The sequence below is a fragment of the Protopterus annectens genome, chromosome 7.part0, assembly GCF_019279795.1.
Source record: "Protopterus annectens isolate FY-2018-M chromosome 7.part0, PAN1.0, whole genome shotgun sequence".
NCBI lineage: Eukaryota > Metazoa > Chordata > Ceratodontiformes > Protopteridae > Protopterus > Protopterus annectens.
Window position 1 is genome coordinate 885,378,304 of NC_056739.1, and position 18,930 is coordinate 885,397,233.

The 18,930-nt window shown below is 39.1% G+C and overlaps 1 protein-coding gene across 1 annotated transcript in view; it reads left to right on the forward strand.

Moving 5' to 3' along the window:
* SCAPER (S-phase cyclin A associated protein in the ER) overlaps window positions 1-18,930 on the forward strand; it is a gene marked incomplete in the record, with an annotated part of 4,815,867 nt that overhangs the window by 656,419 nt on the left and 4,140,518 nt on the right. Inside the window, 1 exon segment of the mRNA XM_044077465.1 lies at window positions 9,214-9,381. Coding sequence (XP_043933400.1) covers window positions 9,214-9,381 — 168 coding nt within the window.

An 18,930-nucleotide genomic window follows, 5' to 3' on the forward strand; every position in this document is an offset into this window, starting at 1 on the left:
TCAGCTCCTTTTGTACAGTGTCACAAGGAATGTGCCCCTTCAGAGAGGGATACCCTTTTTGACTGTAAAATCATTACACAGGCATAATGGCCACATTGCTCTAAGACAGATACTGCTCCCCCCAACATACCATGTCAGTAATTGTTCAGCATCTCATATAATTCCCCTTTAGTTTCATACACCACCTGCCCCCTCACAAAAGGTTAGTCACATTATGCACATTTCTGATGTCTCATTGAGAAAAAAAATGAAGTACAGAATGTCCACAGTACTGTATTTCTTTTAGCTGCACATGTACACTGTCCCCAACATGCCATGTAGCTTTTATTCAATAGTAATAATGTAACTTCCTTGAGTTATCAGGTTCACCATGCTTCCTTGCATCATATGAAAAGGACAGCCTTCTTTGGGGTACACCACTGATGTTTGAGTGTGAAAAAAACTGAAAGAAACCATGAACCTGACAGTGTACAGCTATTTGCTCTCTGACATAAAAATGTCCCCTCCTTCTTTCATACTAGCCATCTCAATTATTGCTTTTCACAAATTATTTAATTTCTCTCTGCTTTCACACTTGCATGACTATGGAAAAGTGCAAGGTTTAATGGCCTCTGTAAATTTTAACTTGTTCCTCAACACATACTCTCTCCTAAGGCAAGCCAGGTCATGTAACTGCCCTGTATTTTCCTTCATCGCCTGCTCCTGCCCAAAAGATAGCCAACTTCTATGTACCCCTCTGATGTTAGTTGCAATGGAAGTGAAAGAAAAAGATGAAAATAATAATGTATTTCATCTTTTAACTCTTAGACAGTATGCATTCTCTACTCAGCCCCACTGCCATCAACCCACAGCAACAATAACTTTATTATGATTACCTGTCTTTTGCTTTTGTCCACCAACTGCAACCCCGACAGAGATTGCATCTTCTGGTGATCACAAGCAATGTGTAATTATCCAAAGTAGAATATAAAAAAGGCCATAGTAATGTATTTAATTTTTCTACTATAATTACAAAATCCCTGCTTTAATTGTCATAAAGAAAACAATGAATTGTATTGTGGGCAGTGTGTAATGTTGCCACTGCCCACATATGTATCAATTTTCTTGCTAGTAAGTCTACATAAAAGCATGTGCATGCAAAACTACCCCATTGCTGAAGATAGGAGCATCTGCTGCTCCTGATTGTCTTTAGACAGGTGACTAACGATTGCCAAGAAAGCCAGGAGTGAACTATCTGAGGTTCTTAGAGAGTATTTTATAGGATATAGGCTGGTTACCAATATCTTCTTGTGCTCGCAGGGTACAAGTGAGTAGTCACTTGCACATTAGATTTGCCATTGATTTTTAAGAGAGCTATTGGTTAACTATTTGATTAGAACAATTACTGTACCAGCCAAAGAATTATCCCACTGATGGCCTCGACAAGAGAAGATTTATTTTATTTTAATATTTGTTTCATACAATAAAAGGTATGCTAAAACAAAGTTACTGAATTTTCTGAATTGCCGACATAGTTTAGGACCAGTTATTAATGTTTTAAGTTCATTTACAACCCTTCCATTGTGTTCCATGGACGTAGTATTGAGTATCCCTCGAAAACTGGTGATGTAGCCAATATTCACTGATGACACAGCTTATTAGGCTTTTATTGAACAAGGCAGTCCTTTTTTAATCACATTTATTAAATTATCATTTAAGACGTAAGTTAATAGAAAACAGGTCATATTAACATGTTAATTTACATAAAGTATACAGTATATGCATTTTCTGTCTTTATAACCACAGACTTACAGTCCACCATTATATAAATTGCACAATTCATGCCTTCTGTTAAATCTCACTACTCCTTCTGAACATTATTCTGCACAGGAAAATTATTTTCTTGGGTGATGAAAGCCAGGGTACCTTTTTAGCTAGGCTTATATATAGGCCACAGGGCCAGTAGCCTAATACCTACCAATGAACCTATGTATTGTGCCCACAATTTTCATTTATTTCTTTGTAATTTGTTCCTTCACTTTCTTAAGATCCCACTTCCAGTTCATTTATGTCTCTTACAGTATTCAATACTTCAAATATAGTTGGTTTAGATTTTGATTTCCATTTCCTCTAATTGCTTTTTCTGGCAATCACTATAATTGTACTGGTTATGACCTTACTGTATCTAGACATTTCAGATTGTGTTTCAGCTGAAAAGAATAATTTCCCTAGTTGCAGCCATTTGATCCTTCAGTCTTTCTGACAGAGTTTTTTTTAAATCTGTTGACTCATTACACTCCCAAAATACATTCTCTCAATGACCTCTTTCTTCATCATCAGGCCTCCAACAGTGGATCTCTACCTGAGAAAAAATTCTTTTGTAGTCTGCTTGGAGTATAAAAATACTTATGCAAACATTTCCGAGAAAAAAAATCCTAAATCTTTTGGACTGTGTTGCATACTTGGGAGCCATGCATAAGTCTTTCCTTTGTTCCCTTGTAAATTGCCTTTCCAGACTTTTCTAACCTCCTCTGGTTGATTACAGATATCATGCAATATTTTGTATGCCTTACTCATTTTCTCTTTTTTTTTAACAGCAGCTTCCAGGCTGTCTCTGACCTGCAGTTCAAACTTGATATTTGCTTCATCCCACCATATTGCTTACCCTCTCTAGTTATTTGCTCCCAAGACAGTGGTTTCGTTGCCAGTTTTCTTCAAAGAATTTCAGTCCCCTCTTGCCGATTTTCTGTACCCTTACTTGCAGTATTTCCAGCAATGTCTTGGCTTTGTTCTTAGAATTCTTTCTGCAGCATTATGAGTACAATATTCTGAATGGTCATTATCTCCTGAAGGATCTACATCAAAAATCCCTCTCTCCTTACTTGAACTCCCTCCTTACTTCATCATTTTCTCTTTCCACTTTGAATTGCAACCCTCTTCTTTTGTTGTGTGTACGATCCTTAACTGCATAGCTCTAAAATAACCATACAAATCAGGTAGTCATAAACCACCTTTTTTAGGGGGAGGATCAACTTATCCCACTTAACTCATCGTTTTTCCTTCCTAAATAAATTCCGCTCACTGTCATTGTCCACAACTCATCCTCTGGTTGTATGTAAAACTAAAGGGACTAAAATCATTTTCACTGCTTGTGTTTTACTGTTTATAAATTTTATATATTTGTTTTCAGTTTGGTAACCGGGGAAGTCCACTGAGCCATGAACAGCCCGTTTTCAGTGGAAGCCTTGGGAGAAAAGTTCCAGAAAACAGTTACATAGAAATAGAATATGCAATCAGTTCTAGATAGTATGTAGTGTACAGTAAAATAAATATACAATAAATGTACAGTAAAATACACAATAATTTCACAGAGAAAGTATATCATACAGTACAATAATCGGACATTCTTAATAGATATGAAAAAAATCTTTGAGTGGGGGAAATGACTGGGTCCAGAAGGTGAAAGTCACTGTAGGGTGAAAGTAAGAGTAGTTGTTTCAGAGAGAGTGGGGAGTTAATAGATATGAAAAAAATCTTTGAGTGGGGGAAAGGACTGGGTCCAGAAGGTGAAAGTCACAGTAGGGTGAAAGTAAGAGTAGTTGTTTCAGAGAGAGTGGGGAGGTTCAATGGCTGGGGGGGGGATTAAGTTAGGGAGTGGGATGGGCATATCCATATAGTAGTACGATATGAGAGCAAGAGAGATTTGAATTTAGTATGGTCCTGCATGTTGCGAATAGCAGGTGGGAGAGAATTCCATAATTTAGAGATGGAGTAGGAAAGTAGGAGGTGGGCCAGGTGGTCGTGATAGTTTGTGGATCTGTAGGAGGTTTTAGTGTTCTGATCTGAGCGGTTAGGGATGTAGGGGTTTAGTGCAGTGGAGAGAGAGGGGCAGCTAGTAGGTTTGTGGATGAGCTTTTAGGCAATAGTGAATTTGAGCAAGGTTAAGTAATTTGGAAGTTTGAGCCATTGTAGAATATGGAGTGAGTGGTAGTGGTGGGAGGAGTTTTTTGATGTGGTAGCGAATTTGCTTATTTTGTTATAGCATGACTCAAGCTTGGATTGCAGGCCAATTTGTAGATTGTTTAACAGGGGGCACCATATATAAGAGAGGGGTGAAGGTAGAAAGATGCTAGTGTTTTTCTGGTGGAGGGCAAGAGATGGCAATTTTGCCTGTATAGAAATCCCAGTTTTTGGTGTTTTTTTTTTTAAATGGAGGATTGAATATGGGTGTCGAATTTTAGGGCCTCATCAATGATGATGCCAAGGAGTTTGGTGTTGGCTACGATTTCGATTGGGATGTTATCACTACTGATTATTGAGAAAGTGTTTTTGTCTATTTGGGAGTTTCTTGAGAGGAAAAGATCATAAGTTTAGTTTTACTAGCATTTAGGGTAAGATGGTTATTGTTCATCCAAGATTCTGTTTGAGAAAGCTGACTGAGTTTTTAGAAATAGGTCGGAGGGGGTCTTGGCAGAGCAGATGATAGCTGAGTCGTCTGCATATTGGATTATAGATGAGTCAGGGATGGCAAGGTGAAAGCTATTAAATATATTGAAGAGAAGTCCTAGAACAGAACTTTGTGGGACCCCAGTGGGGGTGTGTTGAAAGGTGGAGGTTGAGGATTTCCATATAACGGCTTGTTTACATTCAGAGAGTTGGCTTGAAAAACAGGCTAAGGAGGAGGTAGAGAGGTTGAGAGATGAGAGCGGAGTTAAGAGTAGAGGGTGGGGACTGTGTCAAAAGCTGTGGATAGGTCTAGGAACAGGGAAGATATAAGTTTACCAGTGTCACGAGCATGATTAGTAGTTTCGGGAAAGGACATGAGAGCAGTCATGGTACTGTGGCCAGGGCGGAAGCCATGTTGAGTATGAGTAAGAAAGTTATTTAGGGTAAGATATGACATGAGCTGACTATGGATACATTTCTTGAGAATTTTTGAAAGAGGGGAAAGAATAGCTATAAGTCTGAAATTGGAGGTATCTGTGTTTGTTTTTCCTACTTTGTTGCAGTGGGATGATGTATGCTTGGCACCAGATGGGTGGGTCATAGGCTTCTTTGATGGATCTGTGGAAATGGGAAGGGATATATTGCCAGCAGTAGGTTTTAGGAAGGTTGTAGGAAGATTGTCGGGTGCATTCCGGTTAGGTTTTAGTTGGAGTAGTAGCTTTTTTTTATAGTAGAAGTGGGAATGGGTTCCAGGTTGAAGGGAGATCTGTTGTTGGTGGGGGTGGGGAGGGTAGAGGAGTAGTTGTTGAGGTAAAGAGGAGAATAGTTTGGCTATGTAATCTATGAAGGAGTTAAATTGAGTTGCAGTGTCAAGGTCAGTAAGTTTTGGGTTTGGGCATGGGTTCTCTTTGTTACCAGGGTGTAGGAGGAAGGAGATAGATGCTCAGAACTTTCTTGGGTTAGTAGAGTGGTTGTTTTGAAGGTTGAGGTAGTATAGTTTACGATCTCTAATTATAAGTGTCTTTATGGAGTTACAAAATTGTTTAAATTCTAGTAGGTATTGTGCTTTTTTTTTTTTTGCTTTTTTGATATAGTTTCCAGGTTTTATCTCTTTGTAGCATGGTGAGTTTCTTTGGATAGCCGTAGGGAGGTCTTGGGTCTGATGCGTTTGGTTCTTACAGGGGCATGGTTATTGAGAGTGTTTATGAATGTATTATTGAAGTAGGTAGTGGCACTGTCAAGGGTGAGAGTTCTCAGGGGGGCAAGTCAGCAAGTCTTAGACATTCAGAGAAAGTATGAGGGTTGAAGTGGGTGAGATTGCGTGTATGTATTAGTGGTGGTGTTGGAGAGGGCAGGGGAGACGGTCAGTGAAAGCTGGAAAGGTGATCGATGAGGGAGTCAGGAAGGATTCCTGAGTTTGAGATAAGGTTGGGATGGGATGTAAAGATCCAATCAATGATGATGCCAGAGGACCCAGCTTTGGTTGGTCTGGTGGGGGAGTTTATGACTTCGGTGAAATTGAATTGATTAAGTGATTGACATGGGGCTTGTGTATTTATTGAGGCCCAATTTATGTTAGTGTCACCAAGGATGTAGGTTTAATTTTTTATGTTGGAGGAAAACCAGGAACAGATATCTTCTAGTATTTTGATGTTACCGGGGGTATATATAGGGCAGCTATACAAATAGATTTGTGACTGTTTGGTTTTTGCAGAGCAATAGTAGTTTCCGCATGGCTAAAGTTTGGGATAGGATTGGTGTACAGAGTCAAGGTATAGGTGGAAGAGTAGAGTAAAGCAGCACCTTCACCTTTTTTTGTTAGGTCTGTCATACCAAATCATTTGGTAGCCTGGTGGGAAAATTTCATTGTCCTTATGGATGGTTTGAGCCAGGTCTCTGAGATGGTGGTTATATCTGGGTGGTTATAGTGAAGCTATGCATGGAGGTTAGGGATTTTATTACTTAGGCTTTGGGCACTGAATCTGACAAGATGTATTGATTTGTCTGTGTGTGTTTGTGTATGTGGTTGTTTAGTGAAGTTGTGGTGTATGACTGAAGGAGTGGAATAGATTTGGTGGAGTGTTGCCTTGGAGGTGTGTGTATTGTGTTTGGAGGATGGGTATTATAATATGTTTGAATAGTTGGGTTATGTTGAGTGGGTAAAGTTCATGTGTTATGAGAGTAAAGGGTGATGTGGGATACTGATTGTATGGTGATTGTGGAGTGTGTGGGGGATGAATGGTTGGGGTGAGGTAGTTGTGAGATGAGTGAGAAAGAAAAGTGAGGTAAGAGTAGTTAGGAGTAGAGATATGAATGGGGGGAGAAGACATGGTGTTGTGTAGGGTGGAGACATTGAGGAAATGTGTGGTGGGGTGTTGAAATGTGACTGGAGGAGTTGTAGCAATGAGTTTGGTTTTGGGAGGGATAAATGTACAGGTAGTGAGGGTGGGTAGAAAATGGGAGCAGGGTAGGGGAGCAGAGTGAGCTCACAGGGCGAATGGAGAGAGTAGAGCCAAGGAGGAGGAGGAAGACTTATGAAAAGCAATCAGTGAAGTGGAAATTAAGCCAAGGGGCTAGAGAGCAAGCTCGGAGAGAAGGAACACAGGGATAAGAGGCTGTGCCAGATACTGAAAAGGGAAACTAAACAGGGGAATTCACTGGGGTGAAGTAGTAACACGGGGCCATTGTAGGTTAAGTATAGGAACAGGAGAAGGATTAACACTGCCACCGAGTAGCCAAGTTGTAAAATGACTACTATGATATTGCCAGAAAATGGGCAAGGGACTGGGAAGGAGAACAGGGGAATAAAGAGGGACTATAGACGGCAGCAAGCTGCTAGCGGCCACATGGCTGAGCCCTTTACTAGGACAATGCAAAAATATTAGTAAAAAGAAAAATACCACAGTTACATACACTCTGTAGTCCTTGGGGGGATGCTGTATGATTAGAAAGTGATGCAGTGGTCCTGTTTCCTTGCTATTTCAAGGGCAGGAAGCCAGGGTGATTCGTAGAGCAGCGGAAAACACCCGGGGAGGTTGAAACGCAACAGTAGCTAGTGACAAGTGAAGCCAGAAGCCTATGGGAGGACTGTCAATATTCATAAACAAGTTTCTCGGCGTTTGGAGTATCCTTTGTCTCTTCCCACTTATCCTTAGCTTCCGTAATAGTATTCTTTTTAATCCATGTACCTAAATACTTAATGTTATCATGTCCCCATAGATATGGGTATTACTGAACCAGTTCATGTGTGAGGATATATTTTACCAGTATAGCCTTTGTTTTATCCTTATTAATTTTATATCGTTAAAATACTTGCTGTCCAAAATATCCTTTTCTGGATTTATACTGTACAAAAGAATATCATCTGCAAAGCATGCCAACTTTTCATGATTAACATACCAGTTATGTCAATGAATTTTTTGAATCCCTTATTTTCTTTGCCAATGACTCTAAATATAAAGCAAATGACGGGGAAAGGGGACAGTCACTGTTGCCTGGTTACTCTGTTCCAGCAGAGCTTGGCAGAGAGGATCCCTTCCATCTTAATTCTTGCTTTCAGTCCTTTGTATATCTTCATTATTAAAACATTTTATTGTATTGGGGAATAGAAGAAATACAAATACTTCCAGTGCTCTACATCAAATGCTTTGTCTGCATCAGCACCCATGAAAAACAGTGGAATTTTCTTATATTCTGCCTCCCTCTGGATCATCTTTGTTCTATTAATGTTGTATGCTTGCCTTCCCTCCATAAAACCACATTGATTTCCGTTTATCAGTTTTGGTGACAACTTTACCATTCTCTTAGCTAGTATAGATGTAATGTTTGTCTTTTCCTGGTTAGGGGTCGCCACAGCGGAACTCTGGTCCGCTAATGATTTGCAGTAGATTTTTATGGTGCCGAGTTGCCAGCCTGACACCCAACCTTCAGCAAAGGCACGCCCATTCATGCATGTCTTTAGGAGGCCACTCGACCACAGGGAGGACATGCAGATTCCACACAGAAGGCACTCCAATCGAGAATCAAACAGGAGAACCTCTTGCTGTGAGGCAACAACGCTACTGCTGTACCACCGTGGCTTCAGCTAGTATAGATGTAATCATAGTTTCTTTTAAGAAAACTGTAGGGGATGCATTTCCCAAAGAGGGTAAAGACCCATCAGGTTCAGCTTCATATAAACCCATTTCAATTTTAAACTATGATTACAGCTAGTATAGATGTAATCATAGTTTAAAATTGAAATGGGTAGCTGTAATCCTAGTTTAAAATTGAAATGGGTTTATATGAAGCTGCATCTGATGGGTCTTTACCCTCTTTGGGAAATGCTTCCCCTACAGTTTTCTTAAAAGATCCTAGAGCTTCCCTCTCTTAAAAATGCTATTAAATAAAAGATCACAAATCTTTATCATGTTCTTTCCTTCAAGCTTCAATAGGAGTACCATCTTTTCCTGGGGACTTCCCTATAGATAAATTATTCATCACCATTCTTATCTCATCTCCTCCTATCTTATTGAGCCTCATCTTCCTCTAACATTGGTATAACTAAATATTTCTGTTTTGCTGTTTCAGGTAAATGTTGCACATTAATGTCCACACGCTAGTGTCACATGTGAGTGTAGCAACCTTCTGTCAAGTAACTGAAAATTTCTGTACTTTGTTATGGTTTTCTTTTGCCTGAAGCAGTTTAACATGTCTAGTGTCATATTGCTTATTTGTTTAATACATCATGTTGTGTTACGTATGAAACGGTATTGTGCTGCTGTTAATTTTTATTTTTTTACTGCGTAGAACACTACAACTGAAGCTAAAATTGAGAAGAGCCCAACCAAGTCTAGACAGCCAAGAAAAGTGGATTTACGAGCTCGCTACTGGGCCTTTCTGTTTGAAAATCTGAGAAGGGCTGTTGATGAAATCTATGTTACATGTGAATCTGATCAAAGTGTGGTGGAATGCAAGGTAAGGATGTAGCAGCATTAGCTTTTTTTTGTGAGAAGCATGTTTTATGCAGCTCTTCCTGTGTGTATAGTCTTAGCTAGGTGTAGTTTTATTCTCCTGCTTTGTTGTTTGTTTTTTTCCACTTGTGTAATATTTTGCTGAGGACATGTTAATTCTAAAACTAGGACAGGGGTGCTTCTGCAGTCTGGAATTAGGCAGTTGCTCAAGCAGGCCACAGTATTTTTCTCTTCAGCTTAATTTTCTTTTTCCCCTGTGGTAAGGGTGCATTTTTTGTGTCTTGCAGAATGTAGCTTATCCTGTAATGAACAGTGAAAATCTTGAGTGCTTCTATTCAGATGAGGGGTTAATGTGTAGCATCATTAAGCAGAGCACATACCTCTATGCTGAGAAGTAAAGAGGTTAAAGCCCTCATGAAGAAATGGTTTAATCTTAGTAAAATCCAGAACAGATAACACTCAAGTTCTGCATAGTGTGAAAATAAAACTGCAGAGATGAAGGTTTTATAAGTGGAGGGCATAAGTACAAGACTTTACGCAATGAGAGAGGTGTCCATTGTTTTAGTCTTTGCCTTCTTTCTTTCATAAAGATCTTGTAAGGTATTACTAGAAGTAGTTAATATTTTTTTCTTTTTGTTTTTTTTGTAGTTATTCAGTATGTGACAAGTTTTCTTGTCTAAATTGCATCGTTAATGGTTTATTTTGAAGAAGTCTCAGTTATAAGTGTAGCCGAGGTGTCCTGTTTTTAAGTGCGTCTTTGGAGCAGTTTTGATATTTTCAGTTTTTGCAGAATTCTAAAGTGTTTGCGATTTTTTTTTTTTAACCTCTTCATTTTCTGTATATGGATTCTCAGGGGCTTAATGGCAACATCGGCACAAACCTCAGATTCTACTCAGTTTATTTTAGACTCTTGCCAAATGAGTTTTCCTTATTTTTTGAAATTTAAATGTTAACTTAACGACTCATACCAGCTTTATTGACGGTGCACAATGAAATCCATTAAGGCTGCTAACTCTGTAACTAATTCTACAGGTTGTTCTTTATTGTCCCCTCCAATACTTAATCCCACAGTATTGCCTAGCTCAGCCCTAACAAATGCTTTAGCTGTTCTTAATGTAGTACTTTTAAGATTATCTGGTTTTAATATTATTTAACGTAAGAATTCTGTAGATGAAATGATCAAAGAAGACATTGAAACAGTGTTAAAACACGTAAAAAAGGCAATATAGTTAACAGATCACTAGCTTCTTGAGTGACAATTTAGATTTACAGAAAACTAAACTGAGAAAATGCAAACTTTTTGCTCATTGTTTGATCATCCCCAAAGCTGACAATCATCTGCTCCCAGGGTCTTTGCTCACACACTAGAAATTTGTCTATCCACCTCAGTCTAAATTCAACAAATGGTTAGAACCAGTAAGACTGAAGCACCTGCGGCAGTGTCATAATGCTGCCAAGGAATGTTTTCTCCTACTTCCCACCCCCCCTCTTCTGTCCATGGAGGCTGTGGAGTGGACATCAGTGCTGCCCACCACCCTTTACTTCCACAGAAGGCTGCTACTAGCAGGATGCCTCTTCTACTCACAAGCAACACTGAGTAGTTATTTATCTCGCATCTCCAGTGAAATCAGTCAAGGAATGGTTCCTGAACATATTACACCCTCCTGAGTTGCTCTTCAAACTCTGGTTGCTTGGGCCATAGTCATGGCTTTATCTTTGCCTGCCACCAGAGTAGGCAGGATAACAATTTCTTGATTCAGAGCATGAAAGAGGACAGCAATCCTAAAAGGGCCAAATCTGTACAAATTTCACATTGGCATTACAAAAGATTCAGCCTTTTAGAAATAATTAATCTAGTGCTTTAATGAAGCTAAATGTGATTTAATGGGCTTTCTAATCCATCATGATTAAGATAACTATAACGTTACTAGTAACTGAAACTGATTAACTTAACAATGTACTATTGGATCATAGTTTATTTCAGTTAAGTCGCTCAAAACATGTGTGTGTGTGTATATATATATATATATATATATATATATATATATATATATATATATATATATATATATATATATATACACACATGATATAAAAAGTTTACACACCCCTATTAAAATGCTAGGTTTTTGTGATATAAAAAAATGAGACCACAATAAATGATTTCAAAACTTTTCCCACCTTTTAATGTGACCTATAACCTGTACAATTCAGTTGGAAAACAAACAAATCTATTAGGGGAAAAATATAAAAAATAAAAAATGTACAATAAACTGGTTGCATAAGTGTGCACACCCTTAAATTAATACTTTGAAGCACTTTTTTATTTAATTACAACATTCAGTCTTCTTGGGTACACACCAGCCATCAATTGGAGAGATTCTGATTAACCCCAAATAAAGTTCAGCTGTACTAGTAAGATTTTTCTGACATTTACTCAGTTGCCTGCTTCAGCAAAAGCCATGGTTCGCAAAGAGCTTACAAAGGGATCTCATTGTTGAAAGGTATCAGTCAGGAGAAGGGTACAAAAAATTTTACCATGGAACACAGTGAAGACAGTCATCAAAAAGTGGAGAAAATATGGGACAACAGTGACGTTGCAAAGAGCAGGACGTCCCTCCAAAACTGATGAAAAGACTAGATTACAACTGGTCAGGGAGGCTGATGAGACCTACAGCAACACTGAAGGAGCTGCAGGAATTTCTGGCAAGTACTGGTTGGTGTACTACATGTAACAACAATCTCCCGTAGTCTCCATATGTCTGGGCTATGGGGTAGAGTTGCAAGATGGAAGCCTTTCTTACACAGAAAAACATCCACACCTGGCTAAAATTTTCAAAACAATACATCTAGTCTCCCAAAAACATGTGGGAAAATGTGTTCTGGTCTGATGAGACCAAGGTTGAACTTTATGGCCACAGTTCCAAAAGGTTCGTTTCGTGCAAAAACAACACTTCACATCACCAAAAGAACACCATCCCCACTGTGAAGCATGGTGGTGGCAGTCTCATGCTTTGGGGTTGCTTTTCTTCAGCTGGAACTGGGGCTTTAGTCAAGGTGGAAGGAATTATGAACAGTTCCAAATACCAGTCACTTTTGTCCCAAAACCTTCAGGCTTCTGCTAGAAAGCTGAAGATGAAGAGGAATTTTCACCTATCAACATGACAGTGACCCCAAGCATGCATCCAAATCAACAAAAGAATGGCTTCACCAGAAGAAAATTAGTTTTGGAATGGCCTAGCCAGAGCCCAGACCTAAATCCAATAGAAAATCTGTGGGGTGACCTGAAGAGAGCTGTGCATAAGAGATGCCCTCGCAACCTGACAGTTTTGGAGCACTTTTGCAAGGAAGAGTGGGCAAATATTGTCAAGTCAAAGATATGCCATGCTGACTGACTCCTACCCAAGAAGACTGAATGCTGTAATTAAATCAAAAGGTGCTTCAATAAAGTATTAGTTTAAGTGTGTGCACACTTATGCAACCAGCTTATTGTACGTTTTTTATTTCTTATATCTTTTCCCCTAACAGATTTGTTTGTTTTTCAATTGAATTGTACAGGGTATAGGCCACATTAAAGGTGGGAAAAGTTTTGAAATGATTTATTGTGGTCTCATTTTTTTATATCACAAAACCTGGCATTTTAACAGGCGTGTGCACACTTTTTATATCCGCTGTGTGTGTGTGTGTGTGTGTGTGTGTGTGTGTGTGTGTGTGTGTGTGTGTGTATGTGTATATATATATATATATTAGTTCATTTAGGTAAAGTGGATATAGAAGTGTTAACTTTGTAAAAAAATAAAAACTTTATTTATCAGAGGCTAGAATGAGAATAAAAATAACACATCCTACCCTTTGGATAAGCTTAAAGGTATAGTTGTTTGGATTACTGTGTCCAGTAACCAAGCAGATGGTCTGACCATTATAAACAACTATGTTAATGGAGAAGACTCCCTTCTTCCAATGTAAATTTTCAGGTGAGAGATTTTTTTAGAATAGGAAACTCCAGCCAAATTCCCTCCCTTGAAGTTGCAAAGAATAGTATAAGAAGGAGAGATGACACCGTTCAGAGATTGCAAGTGTCACAATAGGGACACAGTCAATGTTTTAACTAGAACCAAAGGGGTCAAGGCAGGAGGCAGCTTTCTCTAAAGTTGTGACTCATTAAGTCACTACTTCACCCAAGATGCTAACAACTGACAAGATCTGCATTTTGTAGATGCATAATTTATCATGCTTCAAATGCAGTTGAATTAAGTGTTTTCGAGAAAGAGGGCAAGAATTGATAACATCACAATAAAGTACAAAAAAATCATAATGGAGGTGAAGCTGTTTATTTGAAAACTGAACTTGGTGTATGTTCATCGTAGTGACCCCTGCTGCAGTAGACCTAGCAATATAGGTTATATCCTGCCAAGGATGTAACAGCCAGCCAGCTAGCTTCCAAAGCTTCAGGCACCTTTCATATGCTCAGACTGTCAACTAGCTCAGGCTGAGCTGATTAGTAGGCAAGTTTGTGAGCGAAGCCCTTCAGAGCTTTACTGATGCCAAAGAGTCTTTCAAGGATCGACGGTTAGCTTTTGCTTTCCTTTGCTAGGCATGTAAGTTACTTTGAGGAGGAAAACCTTCCATTTTCTTAATGTTGTTGAAGTTTATTACTTTCCTTTTCAGGAAAGTTATTATAAAGCTAGTAGTGTTGAGTTTTAAAGGACTATCTTGAGTCTGTAACATACTTTTAAATGGAGCACTCATTTCTCTGTCAGTTTAAAACTAGTGTAAAGTGACTGAAAAACATTTTTTGTGTAAAAGTTGTGTATTTTATTTTCTTTTGTGAGGCCAGCATGGTTTTAAAGTGCTTTTCACTGTGCTTTTTCTGACAAAACAGTAACATGGGCGCGCTGGTAGTGTTTACCAGCAGTTGCTGCTGCTCTTCCCTGAGAAAAAAGCATAATTTTCAGCTTGACAGTGGAACAGTCCCAGACGATGGTGGTCCTTTCAGCCACAAAAAGAAAATGTTAAGCAAGCAGCCTTTACTGCCACAGCAAGCTAGCAGTTTGCTTCAGCTGCAGGTGGGTTACTTTGTTGTGGCCATTTGTTGTACCTCCAACCACTCATCTTTTATCCCAGATCCCTCTGGTGTAACACCTACACCCACTATTGAATCAAGATTAGCCACATCTTCTGCCACTTTTGGAGTCCCCTCAGTGAGCAAGGGAGAGCCATGCTTGTTGGTCATGGGAGAGGGAACAAGAACATTTTTCCTGTTATGTCTTAATGCTGTTCTCATCATTGGAGACACAGCTGCTTCCATTAGTAACACATTTGCCCCCATTTTTCCTGCTGAAATGAAACAGAAAAACAAACATTTATCTACTCTTCCTCAGATTTCTTTGTATAGGAGTAGTTTACTAGGTCTGGCTCAGGGTTTAATTCAGGATGTTGATCCTTTTTGTAAAGTAGTTTCTGATAAAAGAAAGAAGCCTTCCTCTTTTCCTGAAGAGATTTAAGATTTTGCATCCGAGCAGGACGATGCAGGGATGCAAATAGGGCTTTTTTCCTCAGATTTCTAATTTAGACTGTGAGGAGAGCTCACTTTCTGATACTCCCTGTGATGGTTTCTCTTTCTTTGAGTCTATTGCTAGAATGAATTAGTGTTTCCAGTTGGAGAACACTGAGGTTTTTCAAATCCATTAGAATATACTGTTTGTTCCAGAAGGATTTTCCAGAATTTAAATGCATTGCTCCTATTCTGTCTGTTTTAGAAGGTGTGTGTGTGTGTGTGTGCATTACTGCCTGCAATTTTCCTGGTAGTCATCCAGCTTCACCTAAAGAGGCAGATAGAATGTATAAAGTCTTTAAATTTTTATACACTATTCTGAAACTTGACCCAGCAGCCATAGCTTTAATTGGTATCACTGTTGCTAAGCACTTAGTTAATTCCAATCCTACTCTGATAAAGATAGGAAAATTGATAAATATGGGGAAACGGTGTATACTTCTGCAACTTTAATTTTCAGAATTTTGAATTGTCATTTTCATACGTTAGTTTGTTCTGACAAATTGTAAAAGTATGAGGAATGTTTTATACACCGTTTCTTCTTGTGAAGAAAAATATGACTGCTGATCATCACATGTCTTGCCCAGTCCCTGGCTACTTGGGGTAGTCCGCTGTCCCAGTCGGCCCGAATGAGTCTGGCGTCAGGGCGTCGGGGGTCGACGCCAGTCCGGAACGCAGGGGCACAAATGCCGGCGCCGATGACCGACGCCACTTTTTCAGTCTTTTGATTTGCAGGTCGAAGCAGTTTCGAAGTGGTTGGTTGCCGGTTTCAAGTTTTTTAAGTTCCCGTAAGTCAGACTTTGGTTGAATATTTTTCCTTTTTTTAGAATATTTTGGTTTTCAGCCTTTTTTAAAAATATTATGAAAGTGAATAACTGTATTTTAGGGAAATACATCTCGATGACTATTAATACCTTTGTGTATACCTTGCTTAGGGCGGCGTTTGTGCGTTGTTGGCTTTCGCCTTTGAATGAGATTTAACAAAAAACTATAAAGAAGAGAGCCAGGTTAGTTTAAAGATTAGATTGTGCCAGGTTAGTTTATAATGCCATGGGATGCTCCGCGCTCCCGTCAAAAAAAAACGCAGGACAAAACAGCAAAGCCTAGGCTGGATGAACCGTCCAACCGCGAGTCGCCGGTTCTTAGAGCTCCTGTGGAGCCAGTGGTTCAGCCAGAAATTTTGTTTTAAATAACTTAAGTTTCTTCTGTTGCACACGCCACTACACATTGTTTGCAGTGTGTGTATAATTTTGATACTTCTTCCAGGGCTATGGTCACTAATGATGTTTTGAGGAAGTTTGCATGGCTGCATACTTAGAACATCCCAGATGATGACATAAGTGAAATTTTAAATTCTCCCTTGGATAGAAATTGTGTTTGGCCCCTTCTGATGCAGAGGTGATCAACAAGTGTGATGAAAGGGGCTTGCTGGTCCAGGGAATCTCTAAGATATTTCGTCTCTCTTTTTCCAAATTGTCCAAGGGATTTTCTTTTCTCCTCATTCAGTTTTGGCAAAAAAAAAAGCAGAATAAACAGTCTCAACGAAATTCACATGAACAGACTTTTAAGAAGAAATCGCACAGGGTTCCAAAAAGAAAACTTGAACCTTTCAAAACGAAGGACAATCCAACAAATCTGAATGACAGTTTGAGACCTTGTGACTCCCTCCCACCCTGGCCCCTTTTTTCTTCCAGAATGTCTGAATCTCCATTTTTCTCTGACGCCAGATTGTTTCAGAAAAATGCGTCCTGAAAATGATTCATCAGGGTTACATATGGCAGTGAGAAGAAATTCCTCCTTTCCAGGGGGCCATTCCTCATCTTCCGGATCAGACACTCCTGTTTCCATTCCACATGCTCTTCATCAGTTGTTATCCCAAGGAGTGATAAAACCATTTTTTTTTTATTCAAGGATGTTCCTAATGCCAAAGTAAGAACATGCTTGGAGATCAGTTCTGGATCTTTCTTTCTAAACCGGTTTATAATAGTACCCAAACTCTAAATAATGTTAATTCACCCTGTTACCACTAATTCCTCTTTCAGATTTTCTGGTAACACTAGAATTAAAAGATGCTTATCCTATCCCTATCCATCTAGACTTCAGATGTTTCTTTAGGTTTTGTGTGTTTGGATCAGTTTATCATTTCTCTGCCTTACCGTTTGGGCTACCTTCCACACAGAGATCACAAAGTATATAGCTCAGAATATAGCTCACTGCAGGCTACAGGTATCCACATCTTTCTTAGCTTTGTGGAGTCTTTTTCAATGTGTCAGGAATCTGTCTTGGGCGATGGATCTCTTACACAAGTTTGGATTCCAATGAAAATTCAAGTCTTTTTTTTTTTTTTTTTCTCCTTCATACAGGATGGTGTTCTTGGGGTATAATCTAGAGCAGGAGTGTCCAACCCGCAGCCCGCGGGCGGCCCCCAGAGCTCTTCCATGTGGCCCACGACCCTTAAATTGAAATTTAACTTTTTTTTCCGTGTGTTTTCACGTCCGCGTCCTTCAGCTATTCTGCGCATGCGCAAAATTACTTTTTTCACGTTTTTTTTCTTGCCAGCGTCTTTCAGCTGGTATGCGCATGCGCCAAAACACCGTTCGGTCGTTTTTTTACATTTACGGTGAAGGAAGGAGTGAGATCGCGGCGAAGAAGTTGGATTTACACACTGACTACATTCTGCATTTATTTTGCAGCAGTAAAAGGTAAGCTATAGTGGTCAGACTTGTTCTGGTTGTGTATTCTGTTAGCAGGAAGTTTTTGATAGTGCTCCATATTCACTTAATTATGCATAAGGTGTCTGACTTTGTTTATTTATTTAACATAAAAGTCCAACTTGGAACGAGCAACTTTTCAGTGGAGGCTCGGGGAGAAACGCTCCAGATGATCGTCTTTGAGCTGTGCCTTATGTTTTCATGGTTTCCCTGTAGTGTAAAACTTCCAGTATTTACCAAAACAGTGAGGAATGTAGTAACTAAGTATGGCAGACAAACGAGTTTCAGATTTCACGTATTTCGGACACTACAGAAAATACGTGCTAATGCAGAACCTGTTATTCTAACACCCAATACAGAAGACATTGTTACAATGCCCTTGGTTTTGAACCCGGCCACTGCCATTTTTTTCACTTGTCCCTCACTCCAGAGAAAACACAGAGTTGAGAAGTATGTTATATTTAATTAATGTGCGTGCGTTTGTGCTTGAAAGACTCCTATGTCAAATGGTCTTATTTTCTTAGTCTGCCTCTCTCTCTCTCTATAAAATGTGCCTAGTGCATTCAAGCTAAACACTCCTGTTATTAAACTTAGTTATGCTCTCTGTTTTTAAAGAAATTGTTCTTATCTTATGCACTTTGTTTTTATTTATTTATTGAAATATAATTACTACGTCCCTTCATTTGTGGTCCATCCAGTCCCCGAAACCGAGGATCAGCTAAATGACAGGTAATTAGAACGGAGGTTATTATTTTGTAGTTCAGGGTGTTTAAAACACGTTTATAAGTAGGGCATAATTCAAAAGCAATCAGTTTATTAATAGTGAAGGAATATTACAGAGAAAGCTCTGAGTAAACCGTGATTCTCATCTGGCAAAGCTCTGTCATGTATTGCTACTAGATATTGTGACATGGTTGGTTTTGATTTTGATAGTGCAAATGTGTTTAACGGGCAACATAAATGCTTGATGCCATGCTACTACTGATTGAGTAATCATGGCATCTTGTCTGGGTTTGGAGAATGCTGAAGTACATTTTATGATTATGAAAACAGCAGCGTCGTTTTAGCATCGTTTTTGTTATTGTACTTTTCTGAAGCTGATTTACAAACCGTCTTGGATCCGGCAGTTTTCGGGATATTCTGTTTCACACACATGTGACCTTCAGAAGTGTTTTAGAATTGCATTACATTGTACATTCAGATGAATAATTTCATTTTCATGCCATCTGTGTTGATATCAATTTGGGCAAGTGCATCCTAGGAAAGAAGCGGGTCAGTTACAGTAAAT